The sequence below is a fragment of the Anomaloglossus baeobatrachus genome, chromosome 2 (genome assembly GCF_048569485.1).
Source record: "Anomaloglossus baeobatrachus isolate aAnoBae1 chromosome 2, aAnoBae1.hap1, whole genome shotgun sequence".
Classification (NCBI taxonomy): Eukaryota; Metazoa; Chordata; class Amphibia; order Anura; family Aromobatidae; genus Anomaloglossus; species Anomaloglossus baeobatrachus.
This window is the reverse complement of record NC_134354.1, coordinates 656,929,133-656,952,264: the sequence shown is the minus strand read 5'-3', so window position 1 is coordinate 656,952,264 and position 23,132 is coordinate 656,929,133. Positions and strand designations below refer to the sequence as shown.

General features: G+C 43.6%; 1 protein-coding gene across 5 annotated transcripts in view; it reads left to right on the top strand.

The window, feature by feature from the left end:
- Positions 1–23,132, top strand: part of STAT6 (signal transducer and activator of transcription 6) — a 311,161-nt gene that overhangs the window by 230,023 nt on the left and 58,006 nt on the right. For 4 of the 5 annotated variants that reach the window (XM_075337059.1, XM_075337056.1, XM_075337058.1 and 1 more), the window contains 7 exons: positions 3,645–3,776; positions 3,868–4,062; positions 6,808–6,895; positions 10,116–10,232; positions 11,401–11,493; positions 13,385–13,591; positions 21,204–21,298. In XM_075337059.1, the coding sequence (XP_075193174.1) occupies positions 3,645–3,776; positions 3,868–4,062; positions 6,808–6,895; positions 10,116–10,232; positions 11,401–11,493; positions 13,385–13,591; positions 21,204–21,298 (927 nt within the window). The remainder of the gene's footprint in view (positions 1–3,644; positions 3,777–3,867; positions 4,063–6,807; positions 6,896–10,115; positions 10,233–11,400; positions 11,494–13,384; positions 13,592–21,203; positions 21,299–23,132) is intronic. The other variant, XM_075337060.1, reaches the window with a different exon arrangement.

Below are 23,132 nucleotides of genomic sequence, written 5' to 3'. Positions count from 1 at the left end.
CGCGCGCGGTCACTGACCCTTTCTTAAAGGGCCAGCGTCCATTAACCGGAAATGAGGCTAAACAGGTACAGGGTATAAAGGGGTTTATTGTCCAAGGGGGCGGGGCCTGATCTTCGTGTTTCCTAAGCTAGGAGTCAGGTCTCCTGGTGTCGCTGTGCATATACTCACCTATCTCTCTTGTAGAGCCGTGCCTGCCTCGCCATCCAGTCCTGCCGTATCCTGAACCCCGAACGCTGTCCATCTGCCATCCTGACAGTCCGCACCATCTCGGATCCCTGCGGTGACCCGTCATCTCGCTCCAAAGGTTCCGGACCCCGCCTGACATCATCTCGGCTTCCGAACCTGAGCTGCGTCACCCGGACTACCACCCGTGACTCCGTGGTCCCAGGTGGTCCCAGGGACTTCTCCGCTATACTCGTGTGCACGGACTGTTCTGCTGTTTATAGTGTTCCAGCTACCGGACTCTTTACTACCATCTTGGAGTTCGGCCCAGTGGATCCAGCTCCTGGGTCTGCCCGTCCACCTGGCCGTGACAGTCTCAATAACTTGTCATGTGGCCTTGAGCATTAATTACAGCTTGACAATGACGTCTCATGCTGTTCATAAGTGGAATTATTTGTCTGCTGAGGCATGGCATGCCATTCTTTTTGAAGGTTGGCTGTCAGGTCATTAGGGTTTTGGGGTACAGATTTATGAGCCTCTAAATGGCGACTCAACTGTTCTCATTCTACCATTGTCGTCTATGAAGATGAAATTAGACCTGTATTGTTCATGCAGAGATACAATGACTGGATTAATGATGTTATTCATGTAATAGGGGCTTGTCACTATTCCATTCACAAAGTGTAGGGCAGTTCCATATGCAATCGACACACCTGTCCACACTGTAACACCACCACCAAAGGCTCATCTAATGACAGCAGTGACTGATGCATAGCGCTCTCCTTGACATCTGCAACATCGTAGGTGGTCATCCTTTCTCCTCTGTATGAATCAACTTTCATCAGTGAGCAGCACTGAGGCCTGTTAGGCCCTTGTCCAGCAAAACGATGATGCCTGTGCCTGGTGGTGTGGTCAGGTACACTTGTAGGTCATCTAACACACAGACCACTCTGATGTAAATTGTTTTGAATGGTCTGAGATGACACTTGGGTGCCTCTCACCTCCCTTAAATGTGCCAGGAATTGTGTGGCATTTATCATCCAGTTCCCAAGGCATTGTTCACAATAAAGTGGTCATCAGTGTGGGATGTGGCCAAAGGACTTCCACTTCTCTGCCTTTCTGTGACTCTTCTAGCCTCTCTGTATGTCTATACATCCTGCTAATGACACTTCGTAACACTCTAAGCTCAGTGGCCACTTCCATCTGAGAACATCCTGCTTGAAGCCTCGCAATGTCAAGTAGGCGAGGTCATATGTGCCACCCTTGGCAACAGCTTTGGATAAGTAGGAAGCAAGAGGAGATCTATTCAATAAGATGGTGCTGGAGATAGCACTATGCGCAGGCACTGACTCCGACAACATCTTAGTGAAATGTTCATTAAATTCTTCACAATGATACTGCGTGTGTAAAGGAAATAAATGAAATGGCAGCAACGGGGGAGAAAGGCCAGGCAAAGCGAATGGGGCAGAATAAGAACGCAGGACCCGGCCCACATAGTCCTGCCCCGATGCACACACCAATCAATTGAGCAGTGTATTTCTGTGACTTGGGTTAAAGATATTTCAGCAATTGAGCATGCAATCTGTGATGTAACGGCATCATTGCTTCCTAGCACCACTGTGGCCCTGACTTTACTGTATATATGGTAGTAAAATTCTTCTGGTTGGTTCCCTTTAATGCAATCGTTCTTTGCACATAGAATCTCATGTTATCGGCAGCGTGTCATCTGTTTACACAGGATGATGTCATGCTGAAAACATTGATTTTAATTCCACCATGAACAATTCAATCACCCAACCAAAGACCATGCTGCTTGTTAGTGGAGTGATTGCCAGCATATTTATACAAGCTGATATGAATGAGTGTTTTAAGCTGGCAGAAATGCTGAGATTCTGAAAGGAGCAAGCACAGGCTCAATAGGAAGTGTGAGTCTGTAGAGAGTGGAGGACGGGGTCATAGACCTTTTGTTGAGTCTGTACACTGCGCTCTGTCTGCGCTCATGCAAAGCTCAGCCTGCTGAACAGAATGCTGTGCAAAACATCTTATGGAGGGAGTAGATGGGAAATAAAAGCTATAATGCTGTTCTACATATCTTCAAAAGTTGTCAGGTTGAGTTATGAAAAAATTCATTTCTTAAAGGGAATCTGTCATCTTTTTGCGGTTTTTTTTTAAATTATTAATATGGGCATACAGGTGGCATAAAAGTGAAATTAGCCATACCTGTATGCCTCCTGGATGGGTTTGTTTGGCAAAAATCCTCTTTTATATCTTCTGTCTTCCAGGCTATGGGCCGTGCGCTGCCCGGAAGATAAGCCTGCCTCTGGCCTTCATTATTCAGGATTCCTCCTCCCCTTGTCTTCCCTGTTGTCCCTGTGTCGGTAGGTGCGCGGCTGGAAATCTCGCGCCTGTGCATTATGCCTGCCGTCTCTCTCTGCACTGTTCTACCCTTCTTTGGGCACAGACTTCAATTTTGCTGTGCACAGGTGCCGGGGAGCCAATGCTCCTTCACAGTGCAGAGGAGAGGCGGCAGGCAGAATGTGCACGCGTGGGATTTCCAGCCATGCAACTGAGGTCACAGGACCTCTGAAGACAAGGGAAGGAAGAATCCTGTATAATGAAGACCGGAGGCAGGCTTATCTCCGGGCAGTACACACCCCATAGCCTGGAAGATAGACGATATAAAAGAGCATTTTTGCCAAACGACCCCTAATCCAGGAGGCATACAGGTATGGCTAATTTCACCTCTAAGCCAAACGTATGTCCATATTAATAGTTAAAAAAAACATTGAAACCTCCTGAATTCAAATCTAACAATGAAAATTTGTATTCCTGCATTGGATCATCTCTTACAATTGACCAACAGTCATCTACAAGCATTGATGGATTCCATTTTCCTTGATATCTTTTCTCTATAGCCGCAATATCTTGGTGAAATCGCTCACCGTGCTCGTCGCTCACTGCTCAACAGTTTGATGGAACAAAAGTGGAGATACAAATATAAGAAATTAATCTTTAAGGACATGTTATAGCCAAGATGCTTATATGTTTTGGGGAGATTTTCCACCTACTCATCATAGTTATCTGCTCTTGAGTTTTCTAACAAATTAGTTACCACTAATGCTACCCAAATATAGCCTTTTCATTGCCCTGCAATAAATGTCTCTTACCTCATGTGAAGGACATTGTAGCTTAGGTATCCATGGTTATGACCACTCATATAGTGGCAGTTAGTTAGATAGTTAGTTGCTCGTGATCGTAACCATGGATACTTGTGCTGCAATGCCCTGCATATGAGGTAAGCGACATTGCTAATAAAGATATCTATACTACATTACTAATTGAAGGTATTTTAGTGGGATAAGATCATAGAGATGGAAATACCCCTTAAGTTCAACTCTTGCTTTCTGAACCAATTTAGCTGTAGAAGAGTGTAATATGTTCACTGTAAATGTAATTTCATTGCCATGTTTGTCTTTCTCCAGGGTGGAGTTCATGTTTCGTGTATATGATGACCTTTATCGTATGCTACGAGAACTCAAGGCTCTCGAGCAGAGATTGGTGCACCAAGATATTTTTGATCAAATAAATCATGGTATTGGTGCACTTATTAAAAGGTAGGTCCCGCATCTCACTACGCCAATCTGCAATATCAGTCATAACGTGTTTGTGAAGTTGGTGCTGATCACTTTGTCATCATTCCCGTAGTTCATTTCTAGTTGACAAGCAGCCTCCTCAAGTACTAAAGACACAAACCAAGTTTCAAGCCAGCGTCAACTTCATGCTGGGCTCCAGAATCCTTACCGGTGTCAACAAAATGCCCATGATAAGGGCATCTATTGTCACCGAGAAAAAAGCACAGGAGCTGTTTGGGGCTTCTGCTGGTACATGTGATACAGCCAAGTAAGTAAAGAAATAGATGCAGTTGTACAAACACCCACTAAAAATGCCTTACATGTAAATGGGACACAGTATTTTTCAGGAAGTACCCAGTTTGTACATTTGGAATTTGGTATGTTAATTTGAATATTAAGAATTTTCATATAATAATTGTATCGCAGTGGTTTTGGGCAGCAGGTATTAGTGATGGGTGAACCTGAACTGTAAAGTTCGGGGTTCGTACCGAACACATAGTGCTTGTTCACACGATCCTGAACACGAGCTTTCTGGGAAGCTCGTGTTACAGTTCGGGTCCAGTTCTGCTCCAGTTCTAGTTCAGGGGCTGTAAAAAAAGCCCATTAGTAAAAAACATTATGATTATACTAACTGCTCCCGCGATACATTCTGAAGACTGTCTCGCAGCCGCTTATGCTTCCGGGTCTGATCATTAACTTCCAGGGGTATTCACTGCACTACCCGTCACTCGGCAGTCTTCGGCTATTTTCGGACGTGTTCGCGGTGACGTCAGGGTTCACCATGAGTCATGGACTCGATTGAACGTTGACTGTCACTGTGCAAGTCTCACATCGGTATCACCAGGCATGGTGCACAATCTCCTGACATGAGTGGGTCGGCTGAATGTATTTCCATGCAGCTGAGACGCTCCTGTCAGGAGAGTGTGCGCCGTACTGGGTGACACCGATGCGAGACTCGCAGTAGTCATACGCAAGTGGAAGCATACCCTTAGTATCAGCCTGCTTCTCGCTCTGTATATGTCTACACAGAGCGATGAAGCAGAGCTGACAATGCTCTCCCTGTGGGCTATGTCAGACTAAAGATTTTTTTATAATAAAGATGGAGTCCCTAAATGTTTTTTTCTGTTTTATTTCTAATACAAAAACATTTTCTATGTGTTGTGTTTTGTTTTTTTTCAGTTTACTAGAAATTCATAGTGGCCATGTCTAATTTGGCATGACACCATGAATTTCGGGCTTAGTACTAGCTGAGAATACAAAGCTGGTATTAACCCCTTTATTACCCAGCATGCCACCGCCATCAGTGCTGCTGGGCGAGCTGGGTAAAGCGCTTGGAAATGATGCTAAGAAACAATGTGCCATTTCATGGGGCGGCTGTGGAGAATAACAGCCTCCAACTGCCTGGTTTTACCTGACTGGCGATCAAAATATGGCGAGAACCCACGAATTTTTTTTAATTACTTTTTTAAATAATTGAAAAAAAAATTAATGGGCTTCCCTGTATTTTGATTGCCAGCCAAGGTAAAGCCAGGCAGATGGGGGTGGCAGCCCATAGCCGTCCGCTTTATCTGCGCTGAGACTCAAAAATACCGCGGAGCTCTACTTCATTTTTTTTAAATTATTTATTTAATAAGTCAAAAATTTGCTTTCTTCTTGACCTGAAATATTTTTGTGAGTCTGGAATGCTCAACAATACAGTAGGGGGAGACTGGAGTGTAGTTGTGCCAAATTTATCAACTTTTAAAACGTTACAATTGATGAATCAGGCTAAAACTCTGCCCACAAAGCAGAAAAACAAAAAAACAGGTAAGCACTAGTGATGAGCGAGCACTACCATACTCAGGTGCTCGGTGCTTGTAACAAGCAGTTGGATGCTCAGATGGGCGCGATTCGAATACCCAAGTATAATGGAAGTCAATGGGGAACTCGAGCATTTTTCCAAGAACTTTTCCAGAAAAATACTCGAGTTCCCCATTGACTTCCATTATACTTTCTATGTAACTGCAGATTAAGAAACTCTGACAGTGTGTAAGCTTGAGCAAGCAATAGAGCAGAGTCCTGACAGTGTACAGATAGCACACTTTCAGGACTTGGCAACCTACAGTCACATAGAGTGATTACTGAATTTAGATGAATCTCGGAAAACTCCAATAAACTGTTGATTTTTCCTGTTTATTATCTTGTCTCAGAGTAAGGCTGGGTTCACACATAGCGACAGCGACAACGACGTCGCTGTTACGTCACCATTTTCTGTGACGTAACAGCGACCTTGTAAGTCGCTGTTATGATCGCTGCTTAGCTGTCAAACACAGCGATGCAGCAGCGATCATAACGTGTGCAGAGAGCAGGGAGCCGCGCACACTGCTTAGCGCTGGCTCCTTGCTCTCCTAGCTACAGTACACATCGGGTTAAATTAACCCGATGTGTACTGCAGCTACATGTGCAGAGAGCAGGGAGCCCTGCACACTGCTTAGCGCTGGCTCCTTGCTCTCCTAGCTACAGTACACATCGGGTTAAATTAACCCGATGTGTACTGCAGCTACATGTGCAGAAATCAGGGAGCCGGCACTGGAAGCGAGAGCGGCGGAGGCTTGTAACGAAGGTAAATATCGGGTAACCAGGGAAAGGGCTTCCCTTGGTTACCCGATGTTTATCTTGATTACAGCTTACCGCAGCTGCCAGATGCCGGCTCCTGCTCCCTTCATTTCGTCGCTCTCTCGCTGTCACACACAGCGATGTGTGCGTCACAGCGGGAGAGCGCCTTTGAAGAAAACGAACCAGGACTGTGTGTAACGAGCAGCGATCTCACAGCAGGGGCCAGATCGCTGCTCAGTGTCCCACACAGCGAGATCGCTAATGAGGTCACTGTTGCGTCACCAAAACCGTGACGTAGCAGCGATTTTGGTAGCGATCTTACTATGTGTGAAGCACCCCTAATGGTTGTCTGAGAGAGATACTTAAATTAATGGGTTATTTTTATGACATTCACAATTGATTCTTTGTCTATTTCCAGTGATGGTGTTGGTGAAATTGAAAATGGAAGATCTTTGTTTGAATTCACCCAAGCCACACGGACCTGTGGAGCAGTATTTAAAAACATGGTATGAATTATAAAAGCTTATTTTTCTTGTTGAAAACAAGCTTCAAACCATGGGAACCTCTCAGGTTGGTGACAGTTAATGGCCCCTGTAAGCAGGTACTTGGATGCCAGAGTGCAGACAATGCGGAAACAGTGGTACTTAAACCATAGACACCTCTCCATTACTAACCCCTGGGCTTGATGCCAGCTGTCACTTCACACCTTATGTAAACCCCAAAAATATTGCATTGGAGCAATGTGGAAGAGACGGGCAAAGTACCAGAATTGGGGCATCTAATGGATGCTATTTTTAGGCAGGGAAGGGCCAAATACAAAGAGAAGGAGCCAGCACGATTTCTATACTGTATTTGTTGATAAATTAGAGATTTTTGGCAAAACATTGCAATATTTTGAGCCACCCCGCCAACGTCACGGCAAATCCCATACCTGTGACTGAGTCACAGCTGTGGGCGGGACAGGCTCAGGCAAGTGCTGCTAAGATTAAAAAGCCTGTGGACAGGGCTGGTGGCTGTGTGTGAACAGTCCCCAATAGCTAAACCAGTTTACAGATAGAACAACCAAAAGAGGGTGCACGGCCTGGTGGAGGCTAACCACCTGCCAAAAAAATTCAAAGAGAAGGAGCCTGTCCACCAGGTAAGTGCTGCCTCAAGCAGTTCTGCATTTGATGTGTGAGGCCATATGGCACTGACTCGCCCACCCCAGGGCTATGGGACACCCGGTGCCGGACCGGACTAGTCCGGGGGTCGTCAGTGGTGGCGGGGCCCGGCTCCGTGGCCCTGGTGGGGTCAATTAATATGGCTGGAGGTGATTAAAGTTTATGGTTGTCGTGACGCCACCTGTGGTTTGCGGCTATTAAGCCGCCACTGCTGTATGGGGCCTCCGGGGCTGTTGGAATGGCAGCTAGGATGGAGCGGTACCCCGGGGCAACAGTTGGTGTTCATGAGAGTCTATGGTGTGAATAACACGGTGCAGAGCCGACAGGCAGTGAAAGAAACAGGCACAAACAGTAGTCTCTTTACCTTCTCCTCTTTTACTCGGCAGCAGTTCAGTCCAGGGAGACCGTCACAGATGGTAAAGATGGTCCGGCCGGCCTGGAAGTGCCTGGGGGTGATCTTTGGCCAGTTGAGTATGAGGCCTACTCCCTAATCTTTCTTTTCTTCTATAGGACCCTGCACTCTGAATTTAGCAAAGGCCCTCCTGCTGCTGGGACCAGTGGGTCGTCCCTTTTTCTGTGTGGTAGACTGCGCAGGCCCTCTCTGGTGCTTCTCTGCTGGAGTCCACACCGGGCCCTTGGGATGCAGTTGTACCTTCAGATTGCTTCTGGGCCAGGGGGCTTGCAGCTCTCCTGCCCTCCGGATTCGGCTACCAGGGAAGGATTTTATACCCTGGCAACCACAGACTCCGATGTCCGAGTCTCTTCTGTGCCTCTCTGCACTTCTTGCTTCACTGGGCCAAGCTATTCCAGCTCTAGGCCCCCGTTCCACAAGGCAGCACTACTCTGCGTCTGCTCTCTTTGCTTCCTTTCTACAGACTGACCACTAACTCCTCCCTCAGGCCAGACTTAAGGAATGCTCCCTGGAACTCCAGGTCCAGAGCTCCCCCTGCTGGTCTGAGGGAGAACTGCGTTGGATGTTAAACTTACTGGCCAATAGACCTCCCAATTACCTCCAGGCTCAGCATTAACCCTTTGGAAGGGCAATGCTGTTGTGGCGACCAGGTCCTGGGGCGCCACAGCACCCCAAGCAAAATATAATATTTAGTGTAGGCCTGCCCCATGGGATTTGCGGGGTGGCTCAAAATATTGCAATGTTTTGCCAAAAATCTCTAATTTATCAACAAATACAGTATAGAAATCGTGCTGGCTCATTCTATTTGAAGGGCCAAATACCATTGGTCCCTCCAAGCTTGATAATACCAGCCAACAGCTGTCTACTTTACCTATGCTGGATATCAAAAATGCAGGGGACCCCACAACATATGTAAATATATATTTTGTTTTGTTCCCATCAGCATCCAGGCATCTTCCCATACCAAAAGCTTGTTGAATGGCTGTGCTTCAGCCTTTCAACAAACTTTATTCAGCATCTGAACAGCATCCGAACTTGACCATGGACTTCCATGAAAAGTCTGTGTTCAAGTTCGAGCCCTAGACACTAGGTGTCTGGTATGAACTCCAAACTTTACCATTCAGATTCACTCATCCCTAGATAGTACCATCAATGTTTAATCAATGAATGTCCAGTGTAAAGGGGGCTTTACACGCAGCAATATCGCTAGCGATATCGCTGGTGAAAGCACCCGCCCCCGTCGTTTATGCGTCATGGGCAAATCGCTGCCCGTGGCGCACAATATTGTTAGGAGCCGTCACACGGACTTACCAGCCTAGCGACGTCGCTGTGGCCGGTGAACCGCCTCCTTTCTAAGGGGGCAGTTTGTGCGGCGTCACTAAGCGGCCGCCCAATAGAAGCGGAGGGGCGGAGATGAGCAGTCGTAACATCCCGCCCACCTCCTTCCTTCCGCATTGCCGGCGGCCGCAAGTAAGCTGTAGTTTGTCGTTCCCGAGGTGTCACACGTAGCGATGTGTGCTGCCTCGGGAACGATGAACAACCTGCGTCCTCAACAATCAACGATTTTTAGAAAATGAACGGTTTGAAAACGATGGACGATTTGGTGAGTATTTTCCATCGTTAGCGGTTGCTCGTACGTGTCACACGCAATGACGTCGCTAACAATGCCAGATGTGCGTCACGGAATCCGTGACCCCGGTGATATATCGTTAGAAACGTCGCTGCGTGTAATGGGGCCTTTACTCATATCAATCATCTTTCCAAAAAAAGAATTTGCTGAAATCTCACGCTGCTCAGTACAAGCTGCAAACTGTCTATTATGCTGGGTTGATGGAGATTGAATATACTTTAGACCCATGACTATGAGCTATTTCATTCTATAGCTGGATTTTATCATTTTAATATTAGAATTATACTGCCATCCCTACATGGATCGTCAAAGTAATACACCAGTCTCATCATCAGGTCTAAAAATATCTATTTAATGTCTGCAGTTTGTATTATACAATTTGGTGACAGTTCTGCTGTAGTTGATAATTTACACAGTATGCAAACTAGTCGATTTCTTTTGTACTATAGTTTTCATATGATTAGGCTTTTACATAGCTGTGTCTATTACACCTTGCTTCAACGAACTGGATTTCTGATTTTCAGCTGCTGAAAAAGATAAAGCGCTGTGAGAGAAAGGGATCGGAATCTGTGACAGAGGAGAAATGTGCCATATTGTTTACAGCCGAAATAAATTTTAGTGGCGCCACTTACATTATACAGGTAACATCATGACGTTCAACCCTAAATATTTATCACCATCCATATTATTATTATTATTATTATTATTAGTGTAGGAGACCTCCGCATGCCTTTAATGTCATAATGGGACATAAGGAGATTTTTATATACAAATTCAACTAAAATTAGGTTTCAGCAGGACTCCTTAGCTTGCTTGTAAAGGAAAATACCTTTCTGCATACGGCTGACATCACAAAGCCCATACAGAGGCAGGATAGCTGTATGGTAATGAGTAGGGATGATCTAATACCGCAAATATTCGGCAACACCCATATTCGCCGTATAGGTCTCCACTATTCGACGATTTGGAATATTCAATGCAAAATGTAAGTCTATGGGAAAGACGAATAGTTGCTATTCGGGCTTCCCATAGACTTATGCGGGCGTCACACGAGACGAGCTATCGTACGATGCATCGTCGGGGTCACGTTTTTTGTGATGAACATCCGGCATCAATTGCGACGTCATTCTATGTGACACCTACGAGCGACGCAAAACGTTTGCAAATCGTGTGCAAATCGTTTATCTGTCACACGTTGCTCATTTTTAAAAAATCGTTTCTTTTTCTTAGCGCTGGTTGTTCATCGTACCCGGGGTAGCACACATCGCTCCGTGTGACACCCCGGGAACGATGAACACAGCTTACCTGCATCCCGCGGCACACGTCGGCTATGCGGAAGGAAGGAGGTGGGCGGGATGTTTACGTCCTGCTCATCTCCGCCCCTCCTCTTCTATTGGCCGTCCGCTGTGTGACGATGCTGTGACGCCGAACGTCCCTCCCCCTTCAGGAAGAGGATGTTCGCCGCCCACAGCGAGGTCGCTCAGCAGGTAAGTACGTGTGACGGCGGTTTAACAACTTTATGCGACACGGGCAACAATTTGCCCGTGACGCACAAATGACGGGGGCGGGTACGATTGCTTGTGCAATCGCACAATGGATCGTACCGTGTGACGCCCGCATTACATTGCGCGTCGAATATTCGCATAGCGGCGAACTATTTGTCAGATATTCGCAAAGCCGAATATTGCCGAATATTTGTGATATTCAATCATCCCTAGTAATGAGCCATATGTCCTCTGTCTTTATTATATTGCATTTGTGATATAGGTATAGGTGTAGTTTACAATCCAGTATTTTCTTTTACCATAGGCCTTGTCGTTACCTCTGGTTGTCATAGTCCATGGAAATCAAGACAACAATGCGAAGGCCACAATTCTGTGGGACAATGCCTTCTCGGAGATTGTAAGTTTAAACAGATTTACAATGCTGAAGTACGATGTTATGTGCACACTGGATATGATGCAACATGCTGTTATGTAACATTGATCTGCCAGTAGCAGGATTGCTACATGTGGCAGACGACTGAGCAAGCAGAATGTTTGCCAAAAATGCGCTTAATCTTATCTAGAACATTTACACACTCGCTATGCTACTCCATTCCTCACTTTTACTTTCTGTACGCTTTATAGACCGATTCTTTACTGGAAAGTAAAATACATTTAGAAAAACAGCTGTTTTAAAACGGCTGTCAGCTCCCAGGACAACTCCTTTTTACAAGGAGTAATCCCCTATGTATAATAAAATTAAAAAAAAAAAGATACTCACTTCTCAAATTTGAGCTTTGCAGCCAAACTGCGACCCTCTTTTGGGCAGCCGTGGTCTCTCTTCTTCCACTTGTTTGACATTCGCCCTAGGGAAGTAAGCGCATTGCAGCCTCTGATTGGCTGCAAGGCTCAAGTGTAGTGATAGGTGAACTCACAGATATCCTGATCGGCAGGTCAAACCGGATTTATTTATTTATTAAAAAAAAAAACCCGATTCAGGATCAGATTAATTCTGAATTTCTGGACCGATGCCAATCCCCATATAAGTCTATGGGGTCCTAAATATTGTGCTTTAAAATGGTGGTAGAAAGGGCTAGGTGGATAAGAGCAGGAGCATTATGCTTACCGAGTCTCCCTTGTGGCTGTAACACTACTTCCAGAACCGCTCATTATCCCTCATGCATATGGACTACTTTCCAAACGCATCGGCAGTCCCGGCATTTGTAATTGGTTGCAGTCAGACCGCGCCCCCAGCCTGTGTGACAGCGTGTCTGACTGCTCGGAATCATGGACACTGTCTGCGTCTCTATCGTGGTGTAAGAATAAATAAATTTAAAAATTGGCAATGGTGCTCTGTCTTGCACCATTTTCGGGCGTATACGCTTTTTGCACGCGGACACCCGAACGGACACAGTCTAATACATCTGGGTGTCTGCCTGCATAAAGCATATACGCCCGAAAATGGTGCAAGACAGAGCACATGCTGACTCTGTCTGCTCCATTATAGTCAATGGCCCAGTTAGCGCATGTGTCCAAAACCCGTTTTGCGGGGGGTTCGGACGGAAGCTCCGATGGGACCACTGAACGTAGGTAAAAATGAAATGTGAAGGGGGCCTAAGTTGCTGCCTGCAGATTTGTGCTCCCACACGCTACCTCAGGTGGTTATGGCTGCTCCCCAAAAGTAAGAACATATAAAGCGGGAGCTCGCCACAGTTAAAACCACATTTATAACATAGATAGGGTGTGCTTGGCTATTATTACTAGTACAATTGTGCAGCCAATTTAGACTTTATTAAAGACTTGCCCCTTGGGCATGGGTGTGGTTTTGGCCCTTGTGTGGTAGGTGTGTTCTTACTCTTAACCTAAAACCTAACACTGGTAATCTTGTAAACAAATATAAGTAATAGATACTATGGTTAACGTACCTACATAACTAAGGAAAATTGTATTTGAATGTGTTTGTAGATTGACAATTGATTTCAAGCCTCCCATACACATTACTGTCAGCCACACCCTCCGATATTGACAGGTTCAAGAAACCATATAATGTGTATGGGGGCTTAGGATATTTAATTGTCGGGGAAGTTAAAGAGGTTGGCCACTTCTTATACATAGATGATCAGAGAGATGTGAGAGATGCTGCCAGTTGAAAGATCATCTGAACCCATTATTCAGCGGATAGCCACCTAATTTGTATGGCGGTCTTTATTGTAGGTTACAATTGTACAACTCATCTTTGTAATTTCCAAATTATGTAACCAGGGGGTCAATTATATATAGCTCACTGTTTGTATTGTTATCATTGACAGGCAAGACAACCCTTCTACGTGCAAGAGAAAGTGCCTTGGAGAAAGATGTGTACCACCTTGAATATGAAATTCATGTCGGAGGTTGGAACAAAACATGAGCTGTCGAATGATCATTTCTGGTTTCTTGCTCAGAAGATTTTTGGAGACAATTGCCTTAGCTATGATGATCTAAAAGAACGTCATGTGTCCTGGACCCAGTTTAACAAGGTAATAATGTAAAATTTGTATTTATATGGCTAGCTTTTATAGATCACTTAGTGACCTTTAATAAAACACTATAATGATGTTTATATATGATTTATGTATGATCAAATTTTCTTTGGTGTTTTCACTAATGACAAATGAATGCTGCATGAAATAGTTAAAACATTTTCTCAGTTTGATCCAGTTTAAAGAGGTCAAACTGAATATCGCAAAGGTGGGTGCCTTTTGAGCTCTAATTTCTGATGACAGCAATGTAATATGCACAGATCATCACATATGGAAACAAAGAAACTTGGGCTCCAATTCATCAAAGCAATTTTACCAGAATTCTGGTGTAAATTGCTTTGAAAAGGCACAAAATTTTGGTGCAATTGCATAATGTTTGCCATTTTCAACATAGTTTCTACCAGTTTGGAGGAGCTGGGGTGGGACATGGGCACAGCAGGGGCAACACAAGTCAGCTTGTCTAATTCACGAAAAGCTATGGTGTTTCTTACACCAGAAATCTTATTCCATCCTCTTTATGAATGAGGAGGGTCTGACTCCAGCAAACCCCTCATCAAGACTGGTGCGAAAATCACTAATCATGATGAATGGGTGTATTGGTGGTTTTTCTTTTTTACTTCAAATCTCATAACATAAATTGATTGTGACTGCAAAGTATTTTGATTTGACTATTGCTGTTCATCATGGCTTTGGTTTATGACATAAGCCATGACACTATTGGCTGAGCTATCACGGATCTAATCTATGACCAACAAACCCCAATGACCTATTGATTTAACAAGAAAGTACAACCTGCTCCTCTAGTCCAGTTCATAGTGCTCGTGTGTATGTATAATCTAGACTGATGGCAAGTAAGGGATCCATAAGTTTCCTGGGTGCAGATACTCTATAAAAAGTGTGAAATGTAGCTTTCTATCAATTGTCTACTGTCATAGGTGGAGCATGTTAGTGTAAAATGTCCGACAATGGAGCAGATTTGTGATACTGTCTGAAGAATAAAATGTCTTAGTTGCTCATAACCAATCACAGCGCAGTTTTCATTTGTTAAGAGTAGAATACATAATGAACCCTGTTTTGTGCTTAGTAATACAGGCAGTTTTTCTTTTAGGCTGTGCGCTCACGATGACTTTTTTTTTTTAAATCAGGTTCATTTTTATTTAACAGCAAAATTATACAACACATAAAATAAATCCCCCCCATAGAAATATCACAGAAAGGGGAAAAACCTTTAGTCAAGTCACGATGACTTTTAGTGAGATTTGACGCTGCAAATTTTCAGTGCGTCAAAAATGCAACTTCTTAGGTTATGTGTATATGTGGCTTTTTTTGCATTTTTATGCGGTTTTCCTTACTTATTTGAATCAATAAAAGCAAGTAAAAAGCATCCCAGCAAAGTCTATGAGAATCGTGACTTGCTGTGCATGCGTTGCTTCTTTTTTCCTTGCAGATTTTGTTGCTAAAAAAAGAAGCAGCGTGTCAATTATCTGCGTTTATTTTCTGCATTTCTATAATCCCCTGCAATGCTTTATCACTACAGTGGATTATATTGCAGCACTTTGCCTCACACACCATGCACTTTGCATGGTGTGTGAGTCTGTCTGTAGCTCAGTAACCCGGGGTCGTCATGATGAGGAGGTTGTGCAGGTTGAGGATGGATGGGGATGGGGCTGGAAATGTGAGAAGTCAAATGTGTCTTTGTTGTTATCTCTGTAAATGAGTCGTGACTGGAGAAATTATCATGTCGGCCTAGGCCAGATGGAAAAGATGGGAAAAGTGACCGACTCCATCAGAAATAACGTCAGCTGTAAGTCACCACCTATACCTGTACTGTAATCTATATGTTCTGCAGGAGTGGTATCTACCACTATATGGTCACTGTATGGTAGTAATATTGGTGTTAATCTTTATACAGTGTGTCCACCCATATCCTGTCCACCACCATTAACTTGAGAATGGCGGCAGCTATAGGCATAGAAGTGGTGTCTAGGTATAGTAAAGTAGCCATGCGCTATGCAATGAAACCACCTATAGCGCCACCTGGTGGAAAACAACAGAGTTAGCATTTTTATTTTGAAAATTTAACGAAATAGAGAAAAAAAGTGAATTACAAAGTTGTAGGGAATCATCAATTCAATACAAATTGACACCTTGCATACAGAAATGCTATGATTAGAACATGTAAAACTCACAAGGCTGCAGACGTGAAGGGATACCTCATGGAGACCTTCCTACAAGTCATTGGGTATGGTGGCTGTGTTGAGTGGCCTTCACGCTCACCTGACCTGACCCCATTGAACTTCTTGCTGTGAGGTCACATCAAACAGCAGGACATTGCAGGACCTACGACGACGTATCACAGATGCTTGTGCAAACGTGTCACCTACCATATTGCACAATGTGCAGCAAGATACAGTATGCTGTCCAGAGCCCAGATGTGCATTGCAGCTGACGGTGGCCACTTTGAGCATCAAAATTAAATGAGCGCCATATGTGTGACCAGCATTAAATGTTTTTGGAGGGTCATGGGTTTCATATCATAGCATTTCTGTGTGCAATGTGTCGCTTCAAATTGAATTGCTGATGCCCTGCAACTTTGTAATTCCCTTTTTTTCTTTATCTCGTTCCGTTTTTGAGATAAAAATGCTAACTCTGTTGTTTTCCACCAGGTGGCACTATAGGTGGTTTCATTGCGTAGCGCATGGCTACTTTACTATACCTAGACACAACTTTTATTCCTATAGCTGCCACTGTTCTCAAGTTAATGGCGGTGGACAGGATATGGGTGGACATCCTGTATAGTGATTTTCAGTAACAGTCCAGTCTTCTGCTGAGGTTCCCTTAAACCTATGATTAGGCTGCATCACTGAAGTTGTACTCATGGTAACCTGGTTAGGAGCCCACTAAGGTGTTCCCCTTTCCCCCGAGCTGAACCCCTAGAGACGCCTCTGAGTCTATCATCCGAGTGCAGTCTGATTACCGTGGACACAGGCAATGGAGAAGATTAAAAAAATAGGTTCTCCATCTTCTTTGCACTTGTGTTACGATTCTCTCATGCGAGGGCATCGAATCACACTAAGGTGACGATCGGATCAAATTCTGGCAGCTTGTTCCACGTGACATTAGCATAATGGGCCCAATACTCTCACATGAGAGAATCTACGACCATGTGAATAAACCATTAATTGGCTAAAAGAAGTGACCTGACCATCATGGTTGCCAACTTGCCTTTTTTTTGTAGACTGCAATTTCTTACAAACACATTGTAGACCACATTTCTTACAAACACATTGGAAAACCTTAATAAACTATTATAATTACAAGTGATACATGTGGACAGTCCATAATCTGATATGAAGACATTAGCTGCATTCACTTTGAACTATAAATGATGGTAATTACAGTAAAAAAAAGTTTTTTTCAGTTTGAAAAAAAATCAGACACCTTACATTTTTTTACAGACAGGGAAAAAGTGCGTTATTTTTACAGACTGTCCTGGAATTTTTGGACGGTTGGTGACCTAGCTGACCATTCTCACGAGGGTTCTTCCAGATAGCTACCACTATTTTATCCTAAGTCACATGGCAAGGCTTGTTACAGGGTCGATATCGACTTTTAGGATTGCTACTTCCAATAGGTGGCGCTAGAGTTCAAGTCTTCTTCCATTTTGAAGAAGTAATTTGCATATGTAAAATAAAGCCACTGCAAAAACAACTACAAGATAACATAGATGACAATTCAGGAAAAACACTGCCAGCTTTTTACTAAAGCATCTTCTACTTTAAAAATTATGCAGGTAAGGCTGCTTTCACGTCAGCGTTTTTTTGAAGGACATAAAAAAAAAACGCAAAACGCATCTGACTGAATCCTTGACAATTGCATTTGCATGCATTTTCAATGGAATCGCGTTAAGATGCATTTACATGCGCTTGCATGCATTATATACCGGATCCGTTCTTTTGCCTTTTCTACCTTCTTGCAAAAACGCTACTTGTAGCGTTTTTTACCTGCGTCCAAATACTGCATTTCACTGGATCCTGACTGTACCACACACAAGCGCATAAGAATGGTGGTATGGAGAGAGAAATGATCCTGTTTCTTCTACTGAGCATGCCCAGAAACAACCTGGAGTGATCTCTCTCTCTTCTCTCTCTCCTCTCTCTCTCTTCTCTCTCCTTTCTCCCTCTCACCTCTCTCTTCTCTCCTCCTCTTTCTCTCTACTCTCTCTTATCTCTCTCTCTCTCCTCTCTTCCTCTCTCTCTTCTCTCTCTCCTCTCTCTTTTCTCTCTTCTCTCTCTTCTCTCTCTCCTCTCTCTCTTCCCTCTCTCTTCTCTTTCTTCTCTCTTCTCTCTCTCTTCTCTCTACTCCCTCTCTTCTCTCTCCTCTCTTCTCTCTCTCTACTCTCTCTCCTCTCTCATCGTCGACTTCCACTGATTCCCGATCACATGACACCAATGCCCGCCCATAAACTGCATATGAAAGGATCCTGTAAAATAACACTTGCGTTTGCATGCGTTAAACACTTAATCAACAGTATCCAGTCACATGCGGTTTGCGGGTTTTTTTGACGGCCTTCAAAAAAACGCTAATTGGAAACCAGCCTAAACCGGCATCTATAAATTCCTGTGTGCACATACCCTTTGGCTGTAAAGATGAGCACATAGGGTCCTCAAGGAAAAGAGAAACTCCTCCAAAAACTCCCTAAAACAAGTGAGTTTCCAGAAGCAGTTTATGCATGGAATCCTCTTGTTCTTTTTTAACTCCTTAAAAAACTGTGTAAACATAGTCTAAATTTAAGCAAACTACAAATGGATATAATGTAGAACATTCTTCTCTGTGTGACAAGGGTAGGGGTGTAACTATATTGGGTGCAGGGTTGCAGTTGCATACAGGCTTTGGATCCTTGAGAGGAGAGCTGAAAGAGTGATTTTGGCCCATATGAGAAGACCAATACTTTGAAGCTCAAAACCTTTGCTACTCAACTGGACAAGGGAACTGCACTGTATTACAAAAAGACATGAGTTACTCATGCGCATAATCTATCTGCTATAGTATAGTAATACCTTCACTTACGAGTTTAATTCGTTCTGTGACCCCTACTTATGACCCCCAACCTAGTACACATGTACCCCCATCCAGGTATATATGATCCCCATCCTGGTATATATGATCCCCATCCTGGAACATGGCCCCCCATCCTGGTATATATGATTCCCCATCCTTGTACATGACCCCCATCCTGGTATATATGATGCTCCATCCTTGTACATAGCCCCCCATGGTGGTATATATAAACCTGCATCCTGATACATAGCCCTCATCTTGGTATATATGATTCCCTATCCTGGTACATGGCCCCAATCACACCCCACACTGAAATAAATTATTATACTCACACTCCCTCCTGTCTCCCGCAGCTCACACGCTAATCAGCTGACCGCTCTCACACACTGATCAGCTGACCACTCTCACACACTGATCTACAACCTGCATGAGATGAGGACGATGTGCTTTGGGGGATTGTGGGAGTGAGGGTCAGTATAAGCTGCTCGTAACTCACATTTCTGCTTGCATCATGAAGCAAAAAGATACAGACCTACAGCTTGTTTCTTAAAACAAATTTCTCAAGTCAAGGTATTACTGTATGTCCACATCACAGACGGACTTGGGGAAGGTCTGGCATGCAGGCAAGAAACATAACAAACAAGGGGTTAACTACAACAACAACAAGGGGTACACAAGGGAAACAAACCACAGTGGGCCCTGGTTCTGGGGGGGGTGATGGGACACCTCCTACACTCACCTGCAGTTGCACCATGCACTCCTAGTCAGTTCATATACAGGTTCTGCATCAGTTGCTGGGCAGGATAACTGAAGCCCTGAGAGACCCTATTATAGCCCTGGCTAGTGAGCTGGCAAGTGAGGATCACTAGCCCCACTACTGCACTAATACAGCAAGAGGTGATGGTACAACAGACTTGAAACAACAAAGGATAAGTCCAACTTCATGGCTGCAGTCAGACACCAGGACTGCAGCCTACACCGCTTCACACAACAAGGGCTCCAGCATCTCTTTCCACCTTGAGGCTTAGCTTCAGAATAACCGGCCCCCTCTGATGGGAGATGTGTCCATATTTAGGGGAAGGGAGTGGTCACCAATCGGAAGCACCAGAGGCCAGGAATCAGAAGCTGCTGGCAACAAAACTGATATTAACCCTTTCTGCACCAATGGAAACAAATGTGCATTTAATCTCCAGAGTCTCACAAGACAAAGTGAGACTCAGGGCCCAAACCTGTCACAAGTCTCCTAACAACAGAAGACATACGTATTTCCTTCTTTTATTTGATTACATTTAAGATATACAGAACATAGATATTTTTCACCTTTGAAAAACTGAGAGTAGCTGTATTTACATGGGCAAATTTCTGACCAATATGAATTAGAATATTAAAAGTAAGAGTTTGTTAAGAAGGCTTTTATACAAGCTAATGCAAGGTTTACTGGTGTGAGGAGTGTGCAATCCTTGATACGATCTATGCATTGTCAGCAACACATCCCATGTTCACAAAGAGAGAGAGACATGCAGCCAACAAAGACAGAACAACGCTCCCATAGACTTGTATTGAATTGTGACCTCCAATGCGATCCATGAGACACTGGAGCTGTCGGCATGTCAATATCTTCCCGAGACTGTCTGGAGCAGTGGTGATAACAGATGAAGATGTTAATGCACTGGAGTGGTGCTTTAAACAAAGACCAAACACATGGACATATTAAGCAAATGAGTAATGGTAAGGCTGTTGAGGCAACAATTGCAAAAGTGCCTTATTGGAGTCAATAGTACCCTCTGACTCATAAGAAGACACCAAATTATAAATAGCAACAATTCAAAAATGAAAATGCTCACCACTTCGTAGGTATGCGTATGGTGTAAACCCTCAGTCAGCCTCCTTAGAGATCCAAGCAGGATAGTGGTAGCCAGCCACTTAGTGAAACAATAGCATAAAGTAGAAGAAATCCGTTGGGAATCCTTCAGGTAGAGTAAAAATTAACTTTTAATTCTTCCAACCTAAAATTCATAACACTGGCATTTTACATACTGGATAATTAGATGTTCAGACGTGGAAAAAACAACGCGTTTCGGCGGCGATGCCTTCCTCTGGTTCTAGGTGAACCGGAGGAAGGCATTGCCGCCGAAACGCGTTGTTTTTGTTGTTGAACATCTAATTATCCAGTATGTAAAATGCCAGTGTTATGAATTTTTATTTTGGAAGAATTAAAAGTTAATTTGTACTCTACCTGACGGAATCCCAGCGGATTTCTTCTACTTTATGAAATTATAAATAGCACATGGCAGGTAGAAGCCTGTTAAAGATTTTGCATTTTGACTCAGAAGCTTCAAATAACACCGCTGGAATTATAGATATGTGTTTATTGACAGAGTAAAAAATAAGAAGTGGCATACTTAGTTACTGAATACATTCGTATTCCATCAGAGAAATATTGGCTAAAAATTGTCATATCAATCTTTTTTTTTAGTAATCATAGCTTTAGAATAGATCTGTATACAGAATCATAAAGAAAATGTCTTAAATCAATTCTGTATTTCAGGAACCGCTTCGGGAAAGAAACTTCACGTTTTGGCAGTGGTTTGACGGCGTTGTGGACCTCACTAAAAAACACTTGAAAGATTACTGGTCAGATGGGTAAGAAAATTGCAAAATAATCAGGTGGAAAATGTTGTCACAGAGGTTTGGACGCACCCTTGGATGACATTGTTCTTTGCTGGTATACACTAATATTCCTGAATTTGTCCAAATGAACCCTATCATTTTATTAAAGTTGTCCCATCAGAGATAAAAGTTTCATTATACTACATAATCTGCAGATCTAGCTATTAGATCACTGAGAAATTGACATTTTCCATGCAGTGGCTGTAATACACATACGGCTCGAAAGAGGGGACTCAAGCGAATGTGACATCATTGAAATCTAATAGGTCATCTGGACATTAGTTGCAAATCAATGGTTATAATATACTATGAGCACCGTATTCAGATCTATGCTATATGAATACAATGTCTTTATTCTCATCAGCATTTTGGCTTATGTTGATAGTCACATTTTTGTACAGACAGACCCCAATGGCATATTGTGTGCCATGTATTGCACCTTCTGGATGGCCTGTGATCGTTTTAATTTTTGAAATAAAGATTACAAGTTTTATCATACAGAATTGGTGCTGAGTCCCATCCCTCTTTTCCTGCTGTTACCTTCTGCTGAGCTGTCTATTATTTTGCCCTAAAAATAGCCCTTCGTGATGTGATCTGTGTTGGAACCTATCATGCAGACCCTAACAAGTAGAGATGAGTGAACCTGAGGTTCAATGTTCAGAGTTCTGGTTCAGAAACCAACTTCCAAAAAAACAAAGTTTGGGTTCAAAATTCAAGTGAGTTACGAGTGCAAACTACTCAAGTGAGCAGCGCTGTGCTTGGGTATGAGCGATGCTCAGCCCTGTGAAAGCCACCTGCAGTGTTTGAACGGCTCACACTGGGTGTAAAAGCAGTATGATCAGATGTAATGTGCACACACACACACAAAAAAATGAAAAACCCTTCCCACACCCCCCAGAAGTGATCTGCTTATGGCTGGCAACCTGTGGGTGGAGGCACGAACTGTCCAATTACTGACTTCCATTGAGTTTTGGATCAAGTTGGGGTCACAAACGGAACTTTTGTTAAGGTTCAACTGTACCTGCTGAACCGAACTTGCAAAAGGTCGCTCATCTCTACTAATAAGGGTAATTACAGTGAGTTCTTTTAGTTACAGTTCAACAGATGCTTTAAAGATGCCCTCTCATGAAATTTTTGTATGTAGTGTAATGTCAGAGTGCTATAATATTCACCTCGTCCTCTCTGGAACCTAGCACCATTCGATCCTTTTCTCAGTTACATCACCACTCTTCAGACTATCTGAGTCACACTGTGCTCTACGAGAAAAGAAAGTGTCCATTACAATGTAAACCTACAGAATGTAAGAACAAGGCTCATAAATTGACTTTGTAGAAGAGGCTTCTGATATATGAAAAGCGGAGTCCGGCACCATTAGCATCACACAATTCAAAATTGAGTGCAGAAACAAAAACTGTCTTGTTGAGGGATATTCAGGTGCTCCACCTTACACAACAATACTATAATAAAGTGAAGCGAAGGAAGAATATGTGGCACTCTCCATCCCATAAAAAAACTGTTGTATTTACAATCCTGTAAAAACATGGATGCAGGGGCAAGCAGGCAGGATGCGTTGCGGACAATGGCTGTTTCGTAAACAGGCGCACTTCAGTAGTAGTACCTGATGAAGCGCACCCATGGGCAAAACTGCCATCATTCACAACGCCGCCTGCCCGCTACGACCTGCATTCATGTTTTTACAGGATTGTGAATAAAAAAGGGTTTTTTTATGGGATGGTGAGTGCCACCTATTTTTCCTTCTTTTCACTTTGTTAAAAGAGACTTCTGGCTCATGCACGGAGCACAGAGT